Source organism: Oncorhynchus gorbuscha, linkage group LG10 (assembly GCF_021184085.1).
Source record: "Oncorhynchus gorbuscha isolate QuinsamMale2020 ecotype Even-year linkage group LG10, OgorEven_v1.0, whole genome shotgun sequence".
Taxonomy (NCBI): Eukaryota; Metazoa; Chordata; class Actinopteri; order Salmoniformes; family Salmonidae; genus Oncorhynchus; species Oncorhynchus gorbuscha.
The window spans coordinates 62,550,644-62,574,884 of record NC_060182.1 but is presented as its reverse complement, the minus strand read 5'-3'; the positions used below and the strand labels follow the sequence as shown (position 1 = coordinate 62,574,884).

At 47.4% G+C, this 24,241-nt stretch overlaps 1 protein-coding gene across 2 annotated transcripts in view; it reads right to left on the bottom strand.

The window, feature by feature from the left end:
* LOC124046329 (transcription elongation factor spt5-like) overlaps positions 1–23,186 on the bottom strand; it is a 28,894-nt gene extending 5,708 nt beyond the window's left edge. Inside the window, exons 1-2 of one of the 2 annotated variants that reach the window (XM_046366592.1) lie at positions 23,041–23,186; positions 22,147–22,348 (exon numbers count right to left, since the gene is read on the bottom strand). In XM_046366592.1, coding sequence (XP_046222548.1) covers positions 22,147–22,348; positions 23,041–23,103 — 265 coding nt within the window. In that variant the 5' untranslated portion in view covers positions 23,104–23,186. The remainder of the gene's footprint in view (positions 1–22,146; positions 22,349–23,040) is intronic. The other variant, XM_046366593.1, reaches the window with a different exon arrangement.
* Between the last annotated feature and the right edge of the window lie 1,055 nt (positions 23,187–24,241).

Sequence of the window (24,241 nt, the reverse complement as noted above, 5' to 3'; positions counted from 1 at the left end):
GTCTAATAAAACTCAAAGGAAACTCAAAAGGTTTTCATTAATGGAAGCTTATCTAATGCAAGCACGTAAAGCGTGGTGTACCGCAGCTCTCTAGGCCCTGTACTCTTTTTACTAATGACCTGCCACTGGCATTAAACAAAGCATATGTGTCCATGTATGCTGATAATTCAGTTCTTAACTGACTTGCCTAGTTAAATAAAGGTAAAATAAATGTAAAAAAATTCCACTATATACACATCAGCAACCACAGCTATTGAAGTCAAATGAAACCCTTAAGAGTTGCAGTCTGTTTAGGAATGGGTGGCCAATAATTAACTGCCGCTCAACATCTCTAAGAGCATTGTATGCCCGGTCTCTCTCGCCCTCCGGTAAGCACAGGAAGTTGGTGCAGGTCTCCTACTTGGCTTCGCAATACTCCCTGTGTGCCCCCCCAAGATTTTTTTTGCGGCTGACTCTCGTGCTTCCTTGCCAGCCGTGTTCCCTCGTATCGCCGGCTCCTCTCTCCTAGCTGCCTCCACCTGTTCCCATGGGAGGCGATCCTTTCCCGCCAGGATCTCCTCCCAAGTGTAGCATCCCTTGCCGTCCAACACATCATCCCATGTCCATTCCTCCTTGCGCTGCTCCTGCTGCCGCTGCCTGTCACCACGCCGCTTGGTCCTGTTGTGGTGGGTGGTTCTGTAACGTCTTTCTTCCTGGGAAGGAGAGGGAGACCAAAACGCAGCGTGGTTATCGTTCATGGTAATTTAATAAGGTAACTCAAACGTGAACAGGACACAAAACAATAAACGTGAAAACCGAAACAGCCCTATCTGGTGCAGAAAACACAAAGACAGGAAACAACCACCCACAATACCCAACACAAAACAGGCTACCTAAATATGGTTCCCAATCAGAGACAATGACTAACACCTGCCTCTGATTGAGAACCATATCAGGCCAAACATAGAAATAGACAAACTAGACACACAACATAGAATGCCCACCCAGCTCACATCCTGACCAACACTAAAACAAGGAAAACACACAAGAACTATGGTCAGAACGTGACAATTACAGACCTCTACATGCTTTGTAAGTAGGAAAGCCTGCAAAATCGGCAGTGTATCAAATACTTGTTCTCCCCACTGTACATATAAATATATGGGTGAGCGATAGCTGTGTGGCATAGGCAAGATGCAGTAGATGGTATAGAGCATTATATATATATGAGATGCGTAATGAAGGATATGTAAACATTATTAAAGTGGCCTTATTGAAAGTCACTAATGAAAGGCATAGGCAAGATGCAGTCGATGGTATAGAACAGTATATACATTGTAACGGCCAAGCCTATACAACACCCCTAATTAGCCGCAATCCCAAATACTACAAACCCCAATACGAAAACAACATATAAACCCATGTCACTCCCTGGCCTACCCAAACATATAACAAAAACACAAAATACAATGACCAAGGCGTGACAGAACCCTCCCCTAAGGTGCGGACTCCCGGACGCACCTCAAGAGCATAGGGAGGGTCCGGGTGGGCGTCTGTCCATGGTGGCGGTTCTGGCTCGGGACGTGGACCCCACTCCATTAATGTCCTATTTCCTCCCCTTCGCATCCTGGGATAATCCACCTTCTCCGCCGACCATGGCCTAATAGTCCTCACCCAGATCCCCACATAACTGAGGAGCAGCTCGTGACAGAGGGGCAGCTCGGGACAGAGGGGCAGCTCGGGACAGAGGGGCAGCCCGGGACAGAGGGGCAGCTCGGGACAGAGGGGCAGCCCGGGACAGAGGGGCAGCTCGGGACAGAGGGGCAGCTCGGGACAGGGGGCATCTCAGGACAGAGGGGCATCTCAGGACAGAGGGGCATCTCAGGACAGAGGGGCAGCTCGGGACGGAGGGGCAGCTCGGGGCCGAAGCAGCCCGGGACTGAGGGGAAGCCCGGTACTGAGGGGAAGACCGGTACTGAGGGGAAGCCCGGTACTGAGGGGAAGCCCAGTACTGAGAGGAAGCCCAGTACTGAGAGGAAGCCCAGTACTGAGAGGAAGCCCAGTACTGAGAGGAAGCTCAGGCAGGTAGTAGGCTCCGGTAAATCCTGGCTGGCTGGCGGAACTGGAAGAGTCAGGTTGTCTGGCAGATCTGGAAGAGACTGGTTGTCTGGCAGATCTGGAAGAGACTGGTTGTCTGGCGGCGCTGGGCTGACTGGCGGCGCTGGGCAGACTGGCGGTACTGGCGGCGCTGGGCAGACTGGGAGCACTGGCGGCGCTGGGCAGACTGGGAGCACTGGTGGCGCGCTGGGCAGACTGGGAGCACTGGCGGCGCTGGGCAGACTGGGAGCACTGGTGGAGCTGGGCAGACTGGGAGCACTGGCGGCGCTGGGCAGACGGGAGACTCCGGCAGCGCAGGAGAGGAGAAAAGCTCTGGCTGCGCTAAACAGGCGGGAGACTCCGACAGCGCAGGAGAGGAGAAAAGCGCTGGCTGCGCTGAACAGGCGAGGCGCACTGGAGGCCTGGTGCGTGGTGCTGGAACTGGTGGTACTGGATCGAGGACACGCACAGGAAGCCTGGTGCGGGGAGCTGCTTCCGGAGGACTGGTGTGTAGAGGTGGCTCTGGATAGACCGGACCGTGCAGGCGCACTGGAGCTCTTGAGCACCGAGCCTGCCCAAGCTTACCTGGCTCGATGCCCACTCTAGCCCGGCCAATAGGAAGGGCTGGTATGTGCCGCACCGGGCTATGCTCCCGCACTGAAAACACTGTGCGCTCCATAGCATAACACGGTGCCTGCCCGGTCTCTCTAGCCCAGGGGTGTCAAACTCAAATACCCAGTGGGCCAAAATGTAAAACCTGAACAAAGTCACGGGCCAACATTGAACAAATTAACCTTTTAATATGGACCCAAACAAGTTTTGCTTTAACATTGAATATGGAACAAGCATCGCTTATTACCATACAATATATAATTTAATAGTGGAGACATGGAAAATCGAATTTCAAATGAAATAATACACATATGGCATTCATTTATTAAATAAATAAAATTTAAATAAAAATTGTATGCCTCTTTTCTATTTGCAGCCTTCTGATTTAAATACCAAAATACTGGCTAATAATTTTGGCTAATAATTTTACAAATAAAATGATAATAAATCAATCAACCATTCAAGCCCATGCCTTGTAGCAAGAAAAAGTGCATAAAGAAAACGTTAATTATTGCACACTGGTCTAATCTGATGTGCCCAAGCCAGATACCTGGCATCTCTTCTTGGATGCTAGTTCATCAATGTCTGGGCTCAAGCTCTGAGCTGAAGAAATCCTCAGTATCGAGTGAAGATGTTCATCAGTCAGACGTCTCCTGTGAGTTGTTTTGGTCATCTTCATCGAGGAGAAAAGTTGCTCGCATAGATAAGTGCTGCCGAACATGGAGAGCATCTGAGCAGCTTGGGTGCGGAGCTGAGGCATTGTGTCATTTACATTTAAGTCATTTAGCAGACGCTCTTATCCAGAGCGACTTACAAATTGGTGCATTCACCTTATGACATCCAGTAGAACAGTCACTTACAATAGTGCATCTAAATCTTAAAGGGGGGGGTGAGAAGGATTACTTATCCTATCCTAGGTATTCCTTAAAGAGGTGGGGTTTCAGGTGTCTCCGGAAGGTGGTGATTGACTCCGCTGTCCTGGCGTCGTGAGGGAGTTTGTTCCACCATTGGGGGGCCAGAGCAGCGAACAGTTTTGACTGGGCTGAGCGGGAACTGTACTTCCTCAGTGGTAGGGAGGCGAGCAGGCCAGAGGTGGATGAACGCAGTGCCCTTGTTTGGGTGTAGGGCCTGATCAGAGCCTGGAGGTACTGAGGTGCCGTTCCCCCCACAGCTCCGTAGGCAAGCACCATGGTCTTGTAGAGGATGCGAGCTTCAACTGGAAGCCAGTGGAGAGAGCGGAGGAGCGGGGTGACGTGAGAGAACTTGGGAAGGTTGAACACCAGACAGGCTGCGGCGTTCTGGATGAGTTGTAGGGGTTTAATGGCACAGGCAGGGAGCCCAGCCAACAGCGAGTTGCAGTAATCCAGACGGGAGATGACAAGTGCCTGGATTAGGACCTGCGCCGCTTCCTGTGTGAGGCAGGGTCGTACTCTGCGGATGTTGTAGAGCATGAACCTACAGGAACGGGCCACCGCCTTGATGTTAGTTGAGAACGACAGGGTGTTGTCCAGGATCACGCCAATTGAGTTGTCAACCGTGATGGCGAGATCATGGAACGGGCAGTCCTTCCCCGGGAGGAAGAGCAGATCCGTTTTGCCGAGGTTCAGCTTGAGGTGGTGATCCGTCATCCACACTGATATGTCTGCCAGACATGCAGAGATGCGATTCGCCACCTGGTCATCAGAAGGGGGAAAGGAGAAGATTAATTGTGTGTCGTCTGCATAGCAATGATAGGAGAGACCATGTGAGGTTATGACAGAGCCAAGTGACTTGGTGTATAGCGAGAATAGGAGAGGGCCTAGAACAGAGCCCTGGGGGACACCAGTGGGTGAGAGCGCGTGGTGAGGAGACAGATTCTCGCCACGCCACCTGGTAGGAGCGACCTGTCAGGTAGGACGCAATCCAAGCGTGGGCCGCGCCGGAGATGCCCAACTCGGAGAGGGTGGAGAGGAGGATCTGATGGTTCACAGTATCGAAGGCAGCCGATAGGTCTAGAAGGATGAGAGCAGAGGAGAGAGAGTTAGCTTTAGCAGTGCGGAGCGCCTCCGTGATACAGAGAAGAGCAGTCTCAGTTGAATGACTAGTCTTGAAACCTGACTGATTTGGATCAAGAAGGTCATTCAGAGAGAGTTAGCGGGAGAGCTGGCCAAGGACGGCACGTTCAAGAGTTTTGGAGAGAAAAGAAAGAAGGGATACTGGTCTGTAGTTGTTGACATCGGAGGGATCGAGTGTAGGTTTTTTCAGAAGGGGTGCAACTCTCGCTCTCTTGAAGATGGAAGGGACGTAGCCAGCGGTCAGGGATGAGTTGATGAGCGAGGTGAGGTAAGGGAGAAGGTCTCCGGAAATGGTCTGGAGAAGAGAGGAGGGGATAGGGTCAAGCGGGCAGGTTGTTGGGCGGCCGGCCGTCACAAGACGCGAGATTTCATCTGGAGAGAGAGGGGAGAAAGAGGTCAGAGCACAGGGTAGGGCAGTGCGAGCAGAACCAGCGGTGCCGTTTGACTTAGCAAACGAGGATCGGATGTCGTCGACCTTCTTTTCAAAATGGTTGACGAAGTCATCTGCAGAGAGGGAGGAGGGGGGGAGGGGGAGGAGGATTCAGGAGGGAGGAGAAGGTGGCAAAGAGCTTCCTAGGGTTAGAGGCAGATGCTTGGAATTTAGAGTGGTAGAAAATGGCTTTAGCAGCAGAGACAGAGGAGGAAAATGTAGAGAGGAGGGAGTGAAAGGATGCCAGGTCCGCAGGGAGGTGAGTTTTCCTCCATTTCCGCTCGGCTGCCCGGAGCCCTGTTCTGTGAGCTCGCAATGAGTCGTCGAGCCACGGGGCGGGGGGGAGGACCGAGCCGGCCTGGAGGATAGGGGACATAGAGAGTCAAAGGATGCAGAAAGGGAGGAGAGGAGGGTTGAGGAGGCAGAATCAGGAGATAGGTTGGAGAAGGTTTGAGCAGAGGGAAGAGATGATAGGATGGAAGAGGAGAGAGTAGCGGGGGAGAGAGAGCGAAGGTTGGGACGGCGCGATACCATCCGAGTAGGGGCAGTGTGGGAGGTGTTGGATGAGAGCGAGAGGGAAAAGGATACAAGGTAGTGGTCGGAGACTTGGAGGGGAGTTGGAATGAGGTTAGTGGAAGAACAGCATCTAGTAAAGATGAGGTCGAGCGTATTGCCTGCCTTGTGAGTAGGGGGGGAAGGTGAGAGGGTGAGGTCAAAAGAGGAGAGGAGTGGAAAGAAGGAGGCAGAGAGGAATGAGTCAAAGGTAGACGTGGGGAGGTTAAAGTCGCCCAGCACTGTGAGAGGTGAGCCGTCCTCAGGAAAGGAGCTTATCAAGGCATCAAGCTCATTGATGAACTCTCCGAGGGAACCTGGAGGGCGATAAATGATAAGGATGTTAAGCTTGAAAGGGCTGGTAACTGTGACAGCATGGAATTCAAAGGAGGCGATAGACAGATGGGTAAGGGGAGAAAGAGAGAATGACCACTTGGGAGAGATGAGGATCCCGGTGCCACCACCCCGCTGACCAGAAACTCTCGGGGTGTGCGAGAATACGTGGGCGGACGAAGAGAGAGCAGTAGGAGTAGCAGTGTTGTCTGTGGTGATCCATGTTTCCGTCAGTGCCAAGAAGTCGAGGGACTGGAGGGAGGCATAGGCTGAGATGAACTCTGCCTTGTTGGCCGCAGATCGGCAGTTTCAGAGGCTACCGGAGACCTGGAACTCCACGTGGGTCGTGCGCGCTGGGACCATCAGATTAGGGTGGCCGCGGCCACGCGGTGTGGAGCGTTTGTATGGTCTGTGCAGAGGAGAGAACAGGGATAGACAGACACATAGTTGACAGGCTACAGAAGAGGCTATGCTAATGCAAAGGAGATTGGAATGACAAGTGGACTAAACGTCTCGAATGTTCAGAAAGTTAAGCTTACGTAGCAATAATCTTATTGACTAAAATGATACAGTACTGCTGAAGTAGGCTAGCTGGCAGTGGCTGCGTTGTTGACTTTGTAGGCTAGCTGGCAGTGGCTGCCTTGTTGACACTACACTAATCAAGTCGTTCCGTTGAGTGTAATAGTTTCTACAGTGCTGCTATTCGGGGGCTAGCTGGCTAGCTAGCAGTGTTGTTTACGTTACGTTGCGTTAGAAGAACGACAATAGCTGGCTAGCTAACCTAGAAAATCGCTCTAGACTACACAATTATCTTTGATACAAAGACGGCTATGTAGCTAGCTATGTAGCTAGCTACGATCAAACAAATCAAACCGTTGTACTGTAATGAAATGAAATGAAAATGTGATACTACCTGTGAATGCGACCGGGTTGTTGAGTCTATTCGGTAGACGTTGGCTAGCTGTTGGCTAGCTGTCGGCTAGCTGTCGGCTAGCTGTTGGCTAGCTAGCAGAGTCTCCTACGTTAAGGACGACAAATAGCTGGCTAGCTAACCTCGGTAAATTAAGATAATCACTCTAAGACTACACACTCTAAACTACACAATTATCTTGGAATACGAAGACAGCAAAGACAGCTATGTAGCTAGCTAACACTACACTAATCAAGTCGTTCAGTTGAGTGTAATAGTTACTACAGTGCTGCTAATCGGTGGGCGTTTGCTAGCTGGCTAGCTGCTGGGCAAATAGCAGTGAAGACTACGTTAGGACGACGAAATACGATAATTATGCAATTATCTTTGATACAACGACGGCTATGTAGCTAGCTAAGAAGAAATTGCTAAGATTAGACAAATCAAACCATTGTACTATAATGAAATGTAATTAAATGTAATTAAAAAGTTATACTACCTGCGGAGCGAAGTGCCGATGCGACCGCTCGCTCCAACCCGGAAGTTGGGAATGAACCGTGGAAACTGTGCGGCGCCCACAGCATCATACTTTGACTTCAGCGTGTCGTTGCACTGGAGTTCAATCAGCTCCATTTGGATGTTGGTTGGTGCATTTTCCACATCAACTGCGAAGGGATTACTAAGCAGTTCAAACTTGCATTTCTGGGCATCGAAGTCGGCAAATCGCCGGCTAAACTCAGCGGCGAGAACACTGAGTTTTTCAGCAAACTGTGCGCATGGGAACACGGCGGTAGAGATCTGCGCTTTTATGGATTGGCAGCGGGGAAAATGGCAAGGGTTTCCTTGCAGCATCTGATTCTCCCACAGGCACAGTTTAGTTTTGAAGGCCCTCACTGCAGCGTACATGTCTGTGATGATGCGCCCCCGCCCCTGAAGCTGCAGGTTCAGCGCATCGAGATGGCTCGTGATGTCACAGAGAAAGGCCAGCTCACACAGGAACTTTTGCTCCCGGAGCTCTGCTGTATCCCTCCCTTTGGTTTCCAGGAATTGACATATTTCCTCACGCAGCTCGAAACATCTGTTCAGTACTTTTCCTCTGCTTAGCCATCTCACCTCTGTGTGATACGGCACGTCTGCGTATTCCGAACCACACTCCTCCAGAAAATATTTAAACTGGCGGTGATTTAGACCTTTAGCTCTTATAAAGTTAACTACCTGTGTTACTGTGGTCATAACATGTTCCATCTTTAGGGCTTTGGCACACAGTGCTTCCTGATGTATGATGCAGTGGTAAACAGTTAGCTCACCTGCACAGTTCTCTTCCCGCATCTTCTCCCGAACCATGCCCACCAGTCCACTCTTTTTACCGCACATCGCTGGCGCACCATCTGTCGTTAATCCAACGAGTTTATCCCACGGCAGCTTTATTTCAGTTACACATTTGGAAACCTCCTCAAAGATTTCCTTTCCTGTGGTTGTGCCATGCATTGATTTGAATCCTAATAGCTCCTCCGTAAAACACAGATTTGAGTCCACTCCACGGATGAAGACTGACAGCTGAGCAGTATCAGATGCGTCGCAGCTCTCATCCACAGCGAGGGAGAATGCAACAAAATCTTTTCCCTTTTCCATCAGCTGGTCATACAGATTGGTGGCAAGATCACATGTGCGATCAGCTACAGTGTTCCTGCTCAGGCTCACATTTGAAAATGCTTGTTTTTTCTCTGGGCATACGAGGTCACAAACCTTCATCATGCACTTTTTCATGAACTCTCCCTCATTAAAGGGCCGGGCTGATTTTGCGATCTCTGCTGCCACTATATAACTAGCCTTTACAGCAGCCTCGCTTTGTGATGTGGCTTTTTTAAACATATTCTGTTGTGAAACCAAACTTCTTTTCATCTCCTCTACTTTCTGGCTCCTTTGAGTCATGTCCAGGTCCTTGTATTTGTCATGGTGTTTCGTTTCATAGTGTCGTCTAATGTTGTACTCCTTACTTACAGCCACGTTGACTCCACAAACAAGACAAACAGGTTTGTCTTTTACATATGTAAACAGATATTCTGCCTCCCACTTGTCCAGAAAGCTCCTGTTTTCTGCCTTTCTTTTCGCCATTTTTGGGAAGGGTTAGCTCGCTGACAGTTGTAGCGTCTATGTTGCTATGACTACTGTCACAGAGGAGAGAGCGTTTCTGGGTCCTGTCCTGATTGGCGTGCGAAAACAGCAGAGCATTATGGGATTCGTAGTATTAGTGGTGAATGCGCTGTATAATACCGGCGGGCCTGCTCTAGTAGTAATTTGGTATTGTCTCGCGGGCCAAATATAATTACCCCGCGGGCCAAATTTGGCCCACGGGCCAGAGTTTGACACCCATGCTCTAGCCCAACGGTGAGCACAGGGAGTTTGCGCAGGTCTCCTACCTGGCATAACCATTCTCCCTTCTAGCCCCCCCCAATAATTTTTTTGGGCTGCTGTTTTTCGGCTTCCAACCGCGTCGCCGTGCTGCCTCCTCATACCAGCGCCTCTCCGCTTTATCCGCATCTATTTCTTCCTTGGGACGGCGATATTCTCCAGGCTGAGCCCAGGGTCCTTTTCCGTCTAATATCATCTCCCAAGACCAGAAGTCCTTATATTGCTGCTCCTCACACTTAACAGGGAGAGTAGGCTCAGGTCTGACTCCTGACTCAGCCACTCTCTCTCTGCGCTCTCCCCCAATAAATATTTGGGGGTTACTTTCGGTTTTCGCTCTGTGTCGCCGTGTTTTCCTTTTAGACTCCATTCGTCTATATCCCTCTTCGCACTGCTGAAACAAATCCCAGGCGGGCGCCTGCACTCTCTCTGGGTCGGCCGCCCACCTGTCGATTTCTTCCCACGTCGTATACTCCATGCCTCTACCGTCCATAACGTCCTCCTTTAGATCCTGCCAGTTTACACACTGCTCGGTCCGTGAGCGGTGGGTGTTTCTGTAACGGCGTTTGTCTGTTGAAGAAAGAGAGTCGGACTGAAATGCAGCGTGTTGGTTACTCATGCCTTTAATGAATGAAAACGCGTTACATGAAATATCTGATACTAACTACAAAACAACAGAACGGAACGTGAAACTAATTACAGCCTATCTGCTGACTACAACACAGAGACAGGAACAAACACCCACGAAATACAAAGCGAAACTCAGGCTGCCTAAATACGGTTCCCAATCAGAGACAACGATAAGCACCTGACTCTAATTGAGAATCGCCTCAGGCAGCCAAGCCTATACAACACCCTTAATTAGCCGCGATCCCAAATACTACAAACCCCAATACGAAAACAACATATAAACCCATGTCCAAAAACACAAAATACAATGACCAAGGCGTGACATACATATGAAATGAGTAATGTAGGATATGTAAACATTATTAAAGTGGCCTGAATAATGATAGGCAATATACAGTCATGGTTTATTTAAAAAATATATATATTTCACCTTTATTTAACCAGGTAGGCTAGTTGAGAACTGCGACCTGGCCAAGATAAAGCATAGCAGTATGAACAGACAACACAGAGTTAGACATGGAGTAAACACTTAACAAGTCAATAACACAGTAGAAAAAAGAGAGTCTATATACATTGTGTGCAAAAGGCATGAGGATGTAGGCGAATAATTACAGTTTTGCAGATTAACACTGGAGTGATAAATGATCAGATGGTCATGTACAGGTAGAGATATTGGTGTGCAAAAGAGCAGAAAAGTAAATGAATAAAAACAGTATGGGGATGAGTTAGGTAAAATTGGGTGGGCTATTTACCGATAGACTATGTATAGCTGCAGCGATCGGTTAGCTGCTCAGATAGCAGATGTTTGAAGTTGGTGAGGGAGTTAAAGTCTCCAACTTCAGCGATTTTGCAATTCGTTCTAGTCACAGGCAGCTAAATGAGGTGTTGGCTTTAGGGATAATCAGTGAGATACACCTGCTGGAGCACGTGCTACGGGTAGGTGTTACCATCGTGACCAGTGAACTCAGATAAGGCGGAGCTTTACCTAGTAAGGACTTGTAGATGACCTGGAGCCAGTGGGTCTGGCGACGAATATGTAGCGAGGGCCAGCCGACTAGAGCATACAGGTCGCAGTGGTGGGTGGTATAAAGTGCTTTAGTGACAAAACGCGTGGCACTGTGATAAACTGCATCCAGTTTGCTGAGTAGAGTGTTGGAAGCTATTTTGTAGATGACATCGCCGAAGTCAAGGATCGGTAGGATAGTCAGTTTTACTAGGGTAAGTTTGGCGGCGTGAGAGAAGGAGGCTTTGTTGCGGAATAGATAGCCGACTCTTGATTTGATTTTCGATTGGAGATGTTTGGTATGAGTCTGGAAGGAGAGTTTACAGTCTAGCCAGACACCTAGGTACTTATAGATGTCCACATATTCAAGGTCGGAACCATCCAGGGTGGTGATGCTAGTCGGGCGTGCGGGTGCAGGCAGTGAACGGTTGAAAAGCATGCATTTGGTTTTACTAGCATTTAAGAGCAGTTGGAGGCCACGGAAAGAGTGTTGTATGGCATTGAAGCTCGTTTGGAGGTTAGATAGATATTGACCTCACCTTCTGGATGATAGCGGGGTGAACAGGCAGTGTCTCAGGTGGTTGTTGTCCTTGATGATCTTTTAGGCCTTCCTGTGACATCGGGGCTGTAGGTGTCCTGGAGGGCAGATAGTTTACAACCGGTAATGTGTTGTGCAGACTGCACTACCCTCTGGAGAGCCTTGCGGTTGAGGGCGGTGAAGTTGCCATACCAGGCGGTGATACAGCCCGACAGGATGCTCTCGATTGTGCATCTGTAAAAGTTTGATTAATGAATGATTAATACAAATTGGGGGCATATTTCTTGGTAATCCCAAAAATATTGCTATCAGGTTGTAAATCACAGATGGCCTGGTACATTGTACTTTGGACATTAAATTAGATGAGGTACAATCATGAATATACTACCAACGGGACATAAAAAACTGTAACATCTTATGTTTCACGGAATCGTGTCTGAATGACGACATTGATATTCGGCTAGCGGGATATATGCTGCACTGGCTAGATAGAACAGCACACTCCGGTAAAATGAGGGGCGATGGTCTGTGCATATTTGTAAACAACAGCTGGTGCATGAAATGTCTAGATTGCCTAATGTACAGTGCCTTTTTTAAATTAAATTTTTTCCCCAATTTCGTGGTATCCAATTGTTGTTTTAGGAGCTACTATCTTGTCTCATCGCTACAACTCCCTTACGGGCTCGGGAGAGACAAAGGTTGAAAGTCATGCGTCCTCCGATACACAACCCAACCAAGCCGCACTGCTTCTTAACATCCAACCAACCCGGAAGCATCAATGTGTCGGAGGAAACACCGTGCACCTGGCAACCTTGTGTTAGCGCGCACTGCTCCCGGCCCGCCACAGGAGTCGCTGGTGCGCAATGAGACAAGGACATCTCTACCGGCCAACCCCTCCCTAACCCGGACGACGATAAACGAACCCAGAGTCTCTGGTGGCACAGCTGGCGCTGCAGTACAGCACCCTTAACCACTGTGCCACCCGGGAGGCCTACAGTACCTTATGATAAACTGCAGACCACACTATTTGCCAAGAGAGTTTTCATCTATACTTTTCCTGGCTGTTTATTTACCACCATAGACGTATGCTGGCACGAAGACCGCACTCAGTCAGCTGTACAAGGAAATAAGCAAACAGGAAACCGCTCACCCAGAGGCATCGCCCCTAGTGTCCGGAGACTTTAATGCAGGGAAACTTAAATCAGTTCTGCCTAATTTCTATCAACATGTTAAATGTGCAACCAGAGAGAAAAAATCTAGATCACCTGTACTCCACACACAGAGACACATACAAAGCTCTCCCTCGACCTCCATTTGGTAATATGACCACAATTATATCCTCCTGATTCCTGCTTGCAAGCTAACATTAAAGCAGGAAGCACCAGTGACTCGGTCTATAAAGAAATTGGTCAGATGAAACTGATGCTAAACTACAGGACTGTTTTGCTATCACAGACTGGAACATGTTCTGGGATTCTTCCGATGGCATTGAGGAGTACACCACATCAGTCACTGGCTTTATTAATAAGTACATCTAGGACGTCGTCACCACAGTGACTGTACGTACATATCCCAACCCGAAGCCATGGATGATAGGCAACATTCGCACTGAGCTAAAGGCTAGAGCTGCCGCTTTCAAGGTGCAGGACTCTAACCCGGAAGCTTATAAGAAATCATGCTATGCCCACAGACGAACCATCAAACAGGCAAAGCATCAATACAGGGCTAAGATTGAATTGTACTACACCGGCTCCGACGCTCATCTTATGTGACAGGGCTTGCAAACTATTACAGACTATAAAGGGAAGCACAGCCACAAGCTGCCCAGTGACAGGAGCCTACCAGACGTGAGTAAGACCATCATTGCTTCAAAGGTCTTACTCACGTCGGCCATGGAGAGCGTGATCACACAGTCGTCCGGAACAGCTGATGCTCTCATGCATGCCTCAGTGTTGCTTGCCTCGAAGCGAGCATAGAATTGATCAACAGGTCAACATTACCAAGGCTGCTGGGCCAGACGGATTACCAGGACGTGTGCTCCGGGCATGTGCTGACCAACTGGCAGGTGTCTTCACAGACATTTTCAACATGCCCCTGATTGAGTCTGTAATACCAACATGTTTCATGCAGACCACCATAGTCCCAGTGCCCAAGAACACGAAGGCAACTTGCTCCAATGACTACAGACCCGTAGCACTCACGTCCGTAGCCAAGAAGTGCTTTGTAAGGCTGGTAATGGCTCACATCAACACCATTATCCCAGGAACCTTAGAACCACTCCAATTTGCATACTGCCCAAACAGATCCACAGATGGTGCAATCTCTATTGCACTCCACACTGTCCTTTCCCACCTGGACAAAAGAAACACCTATGTTAGAATGCTATTCATTGACTCCAGCTCAGCGTTCAACACCATAGTACCCTCAATGCTCATCACTAAAGATCATCACTAAGGATCCTGGAACTAAACACCTCCCTCTGCAACTGGATCCTGGACTTCCTGACGGGCCGCTCCCAGGTGGTGAGGGTAGGTAGCAACACATCTGCCACACTGATCCTCAACACTGGAGCCCAGCAGGGGTGCTTGCTCAGTCCCCTCCTGTACTCCCTGTTCACCCACGACTACGTGGCCAGGCACGACTCCAACACCATTATTAAGTTTACAGACGACACAACAGCGATAGGCCTGATCACCGACAACGACAAAACAGCCCATAGTGAGGAGGTCAGAGACCTGGCCGGGTGGTGCCAGAATAACAACCTATCCCTCAACGTAAACAAGACTAAGGAGATGATTGTGGACTACAGCAAAAGGAGACCCGAGCACGCCCTCATTCTCATCGACTGGGCTGTGGTGGAGCAGGTTGAGAGCTTCAAGTTCCTTGGTGTCCACATCACCAACAAACTAGAATGATCCAAACACACCAAGACAGTCGTGAAGAGGGCACGGCAAAACCTAGTCCCCCTGAGGAAACTATAAAGATTTGGCATGGGCCCACAGATCTTCAAAGGAGTCTACAGCTGCAACATCGAGAGCATCCTGAATGGTTGCATCACTGCCTGGTACTGCAAATGCTCGGCCTCCAAGGCACCACAGAGGCCCAGTAATATATGCCATTTAGCAGACGCTTTTATCCAAAGCGACCAGTCAGTACATACATCACGGTCAAAGAACCCAGCCACCCCAGTCATCAAAGACCCCAGCCACCCCAGAGAGAAACATTCCTACTACCGCATGGCAACCAACTGTAAATTTCGGTGTTCCTCAATGGTTCCGTTTTAGGACCACTATTGTTTTCACTATACATTTTACCTCTTGGGGATGATTTTGGAAAACATAATGTTAACTTTCACTGCTATGCGGATGACACACAGCTGTACATTTCAATGAAACATGGTGAAGCCCCAAAATTGCCCTCGCTAGAAGCATGTGTTTCAGACATGGCTGCATGTGTTTCAGACATGGCTGCAAACTTTCTACTATTAAACTCAGACAAAACAGAGATGCTTGTTCTAGGTCCCAAGAAACAAAGAGATCTTCTGTTGAATCTGACAATTCATCTTAATGGTTGTACAGTCGTCTCAAATAAAACTGTGACGGACCTCGGCGTTACTCTGGACCCTGATCTCTCTTTTGAAGAACATATCAAGACCATTTCGAGGACAGCTTTTTTCCATCTATGTAATATTGCAAAAATCAGAAACTTTCTGTCCAAAAATGATGCAGAAAAATTAATCCATGCTTTTGTCACTTCTAGGTTAGACTACTGCAATGCTCTACTTTCCGGCTACCCGGATAAAGCACTAAATAAACTTCAGTTAGTGCTAAATACGGCTGCTAGAATCCTGACTAGAACCAAAGAATTTGATCATATTACTCCAGTGCTAGCCTCTCTACACTGGCTTCCTGTCAAAGCAAGGGCTGATTTTAAGGTTTTACTGCTAACCTACAAAGCATTACATGGGCTTGCTCCTACCTATCTCTCTGATTTGATCCTGCCGTACATACCTACACGTACGCTACAATCACAAGACGCAGGCCTCCTAATTGTCCCTAGAATTTCTAAGCAAACAGCTGGAGGCAGGGCTTTCTCCTATAGAGCTCCATTTTTATGGAACGGTCTGCCTACCCATGTCAGAGAAGCAAACTCGGTCTCAACCTTTAAGTCTTTACTGAAGACTCATCTCTTCAGTGGGTCATATGATTGAGTGTATTCTGGCCCAGGAGTGGGAAGGTGAACGGAAAGGCTCTGGAGCAACGAACCGCCCTTGCTGTCTCTGCCTGGCCGGTTCCCCTCTTTCCACTGGGATTCTCTGCCTCTAACCCTATTACAGGGGCTGAGTCACTGGCTTACTGGGGCTCTCTCATGCCGTCCCTGCAGGGCGTGCGTCACCTGAGTGGGTTGATTCACTGTTGTGGTCATCCTGTCTGGGTTGGCGCCCCGCCCTTGGGTTGTGCCGTGGAGGAGATCGTTGTGGGCTATACTCAGCCTTGTCTCAGGATGGTAAGTTGGTGGTTGAAGATATCCCTCTTGTGGTGTGGTGGCTGTGCTTTGGCAAAGTGGGTGGGGTTATATCCTTCCTGTTTGGCCCTGTCCGGGGGTGTCCTCGGAAGGGGCCACAGTGTCTCCTGTCCCCTCCTGTCTCAGCCTTCAGTATTTATTCTGCAGTAGTTTGTGTCGGGGGGCTAGGGTCAGTTTGTTATATCTGGAGTACTTCTCCTGTCCTATTCGGTGTCCTGTGTGAATCTAAGTGTGCGTTCTCTAATTCTCTCCTTCTTTCTTTCTCTCTCTCGGAGGACCTGAGCCATAGGACCATGCCCCAGGACTACCTGACATGACTCCTTGCTGTCCCCAGTCCACCTGGCCATGCTGCTGCTCCAGTTTCAACTGTTCTGCCTTACTATTATTCGACCATGCTGGTCATTTATGAACATTTGAACATCTTGGCCATGTTCTGTTATAATCTCCACCCGGCACAGCCAGAAGAGGACGGGCCACCCCACATATGCTCTCTCTAATTCTCTCTTTCTTTCTCTCTCTCGGAGGACCTGAGCCCTAGGACCGTGCCAAAGGACTACCTGACATGATGACTCCTTGCTGTCCCCGGTCCACCTGACTGTGCTGCTGCTCCAGTTTCAACTGTTCTGCCTTGTTATTATTCGAACATGCTGGTCATTTATGAACATTTGAACATGTTGGTCATGTTCTGTTATAATCTCCACCCGGCACAGCCAGAAGAGGACTGGCCACCCCACATAGCCTGGTTCCTTTCTAGGTTTCTTCCTAGGTTTTGGCCTTTCTAGGGAGTTTTTCCTAGCCACCGTGCTTCTACACCTGCATTGCTTGCTGTTTGGGGTTTTAGGCTGGGTTTCTGTACAGCACTTTGAGATATCAGCTGATGTACGAAGGGCTATATAAATACATTTGATTTGATTTGATTTGATGGCAAGCGGTACCAGAGCACCAAGTCTGGACCAAAAGGCTTCTCAACAGTTTTTACCCCCAAGCCATAAAACTCCTGAAAAGGGAATCAAATGGCTACCCGGACTATTTGCATTGTGTGTGTGTCCCAACCCCTCTTTTATGCTGCTGCTACTCTCTGTCTATTATATATGCATAGTCACTTTAACTATCCATTAATGTACATACTACCTCAATTAGCTTGACTAACCAGTGCCCCCACACATTGGCTACCCGGACTATCTGCATTGTGTCCCGCCACCCCCTCTTAATATCATATATGCATAGTCAATTTAACCATACCTACATGTACATACTACCTCAATTAGCCTGACTAACCAGTGCCTGTATATAGCCTGGCTACTGTATATAGCGTATAGCCTCGCTACTGTATATAGCCTATAGCCCCGCTACTGTATACAGCCTATAGCCTCGCTACTGTATATAGCCTATAGCCTCACTACTGTATATAGCCTTTCTTTTCTCTCCAAAACTCTTGAACGTGCCGTCCTTGGCCAGCTCTCCCGCTATCTCTCTCTGAATGACCTTCTTGATCCAAATCAGTCAGGTTTCAAGACTAGTCATTCAACTGAGACTGCTCTCCTCTGTATCACGGAGGCGCTCCGCACTGCTAAAGCTAACTCTCTCTCCTCTGCTCTCATCCTTCTAGATCTATCGGCTGCCTTCGATACTGTGAACCATCAGATCCTCCTCTCCACCCTCTCCGAGTTGGGCATCTCCGGCGCGGCCCACGCTTGGATTGCGTCCTACCTGACAGGTCGCTCCTACCAGGTGGCGTGGCGAGAATCTGTCTCCTCACCACGCGCTCTCACCCACTGGTGTCCCCCAGGGCTCTGTTCTAGGCCCTCACCTATTCTCGCTATACACCAAGTCACTTGGGTCTGTCACAACCTCACATGGTCTCTCCTATCATTGCTATGCAGACGACACACAATTAATCTTCTCCTTTCCCCCTTCTGATGACCAGGTGGCGAATCGCATCTCTGCATGTCTGGCAGACATATCAGTGTGGATGACGGATCACCACCTCAAGCTGAACCTCGGCAAGACGGAGCTGCTCTTCCTCCCGGGGAAGGACTGCCCGTTCCATGATCTCGCCATCACGGTTGACAACTCAATTGTGTCCTCCTCCCAGAGCGCTAAGAACCTTGGCGTGATCCTGGACAACACCCTGTCGTTCTCAACTAACATCAAGGCGGTGGCCCATTCCTGTAGGTTCATGCTCTACAACATCCGCAGAGTACGACCCTGCCTCACACAGGAAGCGGCGCAGGTCCTAATCCAGGCACTTGTCATCTCCCGTCTGGATTACTGCAACTCGTTGTTGGCTGGGCTCCCTGCCTGTGCCATTAAACCCCTACAACTCATCCAGAACGCCGCAGCCCGTCTGGTGTTCAACCTTCCCAAGTTCTCTCACGTCACCCCGCTCCTCCGCTCTCTCCACTGGCTTCCAGTTGAAGCTCGCATCCGCTACAAGACCATGGTGCTTACCTACGGAGCTGTGAGGGGAACGGCACCTCAGTACCTCCAGGCTCTGATCAGGCCCTACACCCAAACAAGGGCACTGCGTTCATCCACCTCTGGCCTGCTCGCCTCCCTACCACTGAGGAAGTACAGCTCCCGCTCAGCCCAGTCAAAACTGTTCGCTGCTCTGGCCCCCAATGGTGGAACAAACTCCCTCACGACGCCAGGACAGCGGAGTCAATCACCACCTTCCGGAGACACCTGAAACCCCACCTCTTTAAGGAATACCTAGGATAGGATAAGTATCCCTCTCACCCCCCCCCCTTTAAGATTTAGATGCACTATTGTAAAGTGACTGTTCCACTGGATGTCTTAAGGTGAATGCACCAATTTGTAAGTCGCTCTGGATAAGAGCGTCTGCTAAATGACTTAAATGTAAATGTATAGCCTCGCTACTGTATATAGCCTATAGCCCCGCTACTGTATATAGCCTATAGCCCCGCTACTGTATATAGCCTATAGCCTCGCTACTGTATATAGCCTATAGCCTCGCTACTGTATATAGCCTATAGCCTCGCTACTGTATATAGCCTATAGCCTCGCTACTGTATATAGCCTTAGCCTCGCTACTGTATATAGCCAATAGCCTCGCTACTGTATATAGCCTATAGCCTCGCTACTGTATATAGCCTATAGCCTCGCTACTGTATATAGCCTATAGCCTCGCTACTGTATATAGCCTATAGCCTCGCTACTGTATATAGCCTATAGCCTCGCTACTGTATATAGCCTATAGCCTCGCTACTGTATATAGCCTATAGCCTCGCTACTGTATATAGCCTATAGCCTCGCTACTGTATATAGCCTATAGCCTCGCTACTGTATATAGCCTATAGCCTCGCTACTGTATATAGCCTATAGCCTCGCTACTGTATATAGCCTATAGCCTCCCTACTGTATATAGCCTATAGCCTCCCTACTGTATATAGCCTATAGCCTCCCTACTGTATATAGCCTATAGCCTCCCTACTGTATATAGCCTATAGCCTCCCTACTGTATATAGCCTATAGCCTCTCTACTGTATATAGCCTATAGCCTCCCTACTGTATATAGCCTATAGCCTCCCTACTGTATATAGCCTATAGCCTCCCTACTGTATATAGCCTATAGCCTCCCTACTGTATATAGCCTATAGCCTCCCTACTGTATATAGCCTATAGCCTCTCTACTGTATATAGCCTATAGCCTCCCTACTGTATATAGCCTATAGCCTCCCTACTGTATATAGCCTAGCTACTGTATATAGCCTAGCTACTGTATATAGCCTAGCTACTGTATATAGCCTAGCTACTGTATATAGCCTATAGCCTCACTGTTATTTTCCACTGTCTTTTACTGATTTTATTTCTTTACTAATCTATTGTTCACCTAATACCTTTTTTTACTTAATGGCACTATTGGTTAGAACCTGTAAGTAAGCATTTCACTGTAAGGTCTACTACACCTGTTGTTTTGGGGGCACGTGACAAATAAACGTTGATTTGATTTGACTGACTTTTTCCCCTCGTATCGTTTTTCTAGGAAGGAAGTACAGTGGGTCAAAAAAGTATTGTCAGCCACCTCTCAGATGGACACTACTAATGTAACTATGGCAGCACCAAAGGTGCTTTAATTTTCAAGGTCTCCCCTCCCCACGAGTGACAGAACAGAGATAATCATGGTGCAACTATAGAACATTAGACATGCACTACATATTTCCGCTGGCTACCCCACCACAGAAAGCACTGAGCTAGGCTGAAACACCTGCGTTTTGAATCTGCCTTACTCAAGAAAGCAAAAGAGACCGTTTGTATGCAGCTTATTTAAATTAATATTTATTTTTACAAACCGACACATTAATGCCCAACATGCAAAATAGGTAAGTCCAAAAAAACAAATAGAAAACAACAAATCTACAGCATCGTTTCAAACCCCCTAACGTCGATTAGTATTAAATTCCCACCAAACTGCATCTCAATCCAACGCATCTGCCTGTGTTTAAGGTGTGTTGTAAGACCATGAGACGCCCCAAAAACCAGTCTACTCGCTTCACTAGCAAACACATTCATTTTCTCTACAACCATCTTGGGACTAGTCTGAAATTCCTAACTTGTCTGTAGCGTATGAACAGTCTACACACAACTCCTCTGGAAAGGTCAGACTCAAACATCGCTTGAAGGTCCCACAGTATCAGTTGAATAGACTTAGTGCCAGAAAAGTATCCTGATCTCTCAGATCTAGCTAGGACAGACAGAACAAACTATGGGCTAATCGTAAATAATTACATTAGTAGTCAAGTGAGGTGTGAAAATGGAAAAATATCCTTGGTATGATCTTAAACCACACAATATAGCTTAGAAACCCCTGGTTTATATTTATGGGATGATGTGTCTAAAAAGTTAAGCATCCCTTTGGCTGAGAGCCAACCAGCAAAGACCCAGTGTCAAGAGTCTGGTGTTAGTTAAAATATGCTTTACAGCCAGCCTTCCCCTGAACATCTTTGTAGGCTAGTTAGTCAATGTAGCTAGGGTAAAGTACATCTAATTAAAGCAGCCTGCAAGTGAGCCAACTTTTTGGCCACAAGGAATTAAGACAAGACATGTCCTAGTTGACATGGCATAAATGCTACAACTCAAAGTTGAACATTCCTATACCCCATTCTAAAATAAGGATTTAATTTGTGGCACATCAAACCAAGTCTTCCTTAAGAAATCCCTGGGTTTAGCTATGTGATCAATAAAGGGGCTGGACACAAGTGGAACAGAGCAAATTATGTGTCAGGTCAAGCTTTAGAATTTAGAGACAGGAGAAGAAACATGTTAAAGTATTTTTATTATACAAGAAAATTGTCACAAGTATGCTAAATTTTAAAGTTTAATTGAACCTGGCCTTAAAAACAAATCTAAGCATATCACATCATGATTTAAACAATTAGATCTCACATGCTAACCCATACAATTCCATATTCTAGAAATAAATCACAAGTGTACATCAAGCCTCTGACAAAATACTCACTGCAGGTGTAGAAATGCCACTGTTCGTGCACGTGCCAGATTCTATACCTTATTTTCAAAGTGCCTCAACCAACATTTCTTTAGATATGTTAACTTCTTAACAAATTACTAAACTACCACCTGGTGTCTACACAGGAACAACGGGACCAAACGGTTTAAAGAGCAGAGTGCATCCTCATCATGGACTGCCTCAATGGAGAGAACCGTACCGTTCGGTCTATGGGCATGGGGAAAGTGTGCAAGGTGTGAAGGCCTACTGGTTTGAAGTGGGTTCTCGTCCAGCACGGAACTCCATCGAATCTCTTCGGTTAGGAGTGCACATGACTGCCTTTCTGGAAAGTATATACAAAATGTGCTCTTAGTAAAAAAGTTTGCCCCATCTCGGCCGCTGAGGTTAAGTCTTGCCGGTGTCAGTTCACTGCGCAACAGCCCTCTAGAAGCGCCCCTGTAGTGAGCCCCCCACCATGATGGGTATGATGAGCGCAACCGAGCTGGACTGCAAGGATGCACTGGCTCCTTTGGGAATGGTGTTGTTCTTGGTGACATCGGGAATCTTTGTCATGTTGGAACTCGCACCGCCAGCTCTGGTCATAGCATTCATGGCAGGGGACTGTGTTGTAGCATTCATGGCAGGGGACTGTGTTGTAGCATTCATGGCAGGGGACTGTGTTGTAGCATTCATGGCAGGGGACTGTGTTGTAGCATTCATGGCAGGGGACTGTGTTGTAGTATTCATGGCAGGGGACTGTGTTGTAGTATTCATGGCAGGGGACTGTGTTGTAGCATTTTGCGCGTGGACCTAAAACGGGAGAGCAGAGGGGCTTGTCACATGTGAAACAGGTAAACCTGAAACATTTGACGAATCGAGACAATTATCAATAGGACTTCACTTTCGTCCGACTAATTTTTTAAAAGGGCAAACGTTCATCTAGGCACACGGAGTAGCCTAGGCAGTAAACACACAACAGCTCTTTGGAAATATATTCCAACAATATGCACCTTAACTTAATAAAGACAGGTTGTAAGTGCCATCACCTTGTGGACAACGGTTTCCATAGCCTATAGGATAATGGGCAACGTCCTGCATTTGAATTGCGCACGGTAGAATTTAAAAAAAATACCGTCGCGCTTAAAATACAATTAGCCAGCCTACGCATGACGTAGTAACGTCACATCAAGGACTCAGTCACCTATCTGAAGAGGCGTCACCGTTCCACATTGCGCTGGCACACTAGATTTTGCCAACATGTTGTCAATCATACTGAATGAAAACATCTGCGGTCAATTATACGCGCCATCATTCGATTGTCAATGTCGAAAATCATACATTTATGGTAACAAATGCCTGATTAATAAGCCACAATGAAAGTTGCACTGGTCCTGTTGAAATACATTTACTCTCCAGAATAATGGGTAGTCTAATTAAAATCTGGGTTATTCTGAAACAAAACATGGTTAAAAAAAAGTACATATTAGAAGAAAAATTCCTACCTGTGATGAAAAATGCATGGCAAGGAGAAGAAATCCAATGTAAGCCATCAACATTTGAGTCATCTTGTCCCAGCAACAATTGCTCGTAATGTAGCTATCCTGTCTCAGGCTTTTCTCAAGATAAATGACTGGAGGAGAAACCCAGGGTTTTTTATACCACCACCGAGTGTGACGTCGGGCAACACTGCGCATCTCCCAAACCACCTGTTCAGCCTTCCAATCAAATGGAAACCTACAGTTTATCAGAAACATCCCATAAACTACACCTCTGAGACCTATTCTTATACGATTTTGGGGTGTGACTGTCAGCAATACAAATAGCATTTGTGTTTATAATCATTGTCTTTTGATAAGAATTCACTGGTTTACAATTTGAAGAGTTTGAGACAATTATTCTCTCTACCTTCCTCCTCAGAGGAGGTTGATTCCATGAGCACGATGGGAACATTTTTCGAACAATAATAATTATACAGTTAGTCTAGTTTATGTTGTTCATAATATATTTACGGGGATATTTTGCCTGGTAAATGGAAAAGAAAAGGTTTACAGATAAGCAGCTCTTATGGCGACCTTTTGCGGTAAATATAAGCTTTTAACCACAACGCAATTCGGTTCATATGTCCATTCCCCGTTCGTAGTACTATACCTATTGGTCTTACATGGAAGCTATAATTCACCCGCGGTGACTAAGGTCAACTGAATACTCGAAAAGTACATTTCCTAAAGAAAATATGTGTGCTTGCTAGCTTGTCTTGAAGTAATATGGTTGATAGAAAGGATAGCTGGAACTGGTGAAATTTGGTTGGGTTTCTCTAGCTTGAACGGTTCTAGAGTTAGGCCTATAATATTACTGTTGGTGGGTTATTTATGCTAATTAATGAAAATTTAAATAGTTATAATTTTTATAAAGTTTTGAAAATGTTGAAGTTGTTTTAATGTTTGTAGCTGAAATTGTGAAAGAGCAGTAGCATTTAAAATGTCTATCACTGTGTTCTTATGGTTGGCATGGTCTAAAGCCCATCCTTCATAGCCGCAGGAAGTAGGGGTGCTGGTGCTGCGGTGGAGATGGAGTTGAAATCAAATTAGATTTTATTCATCACATGCTTCGTAAACAACAGGTGTAAACTGACAGTGAAATGCTAACTTACGGGCCATTCCCAACAATGCAGAGAGAAAGAAAATAGAGAAATATTGGAAAAGT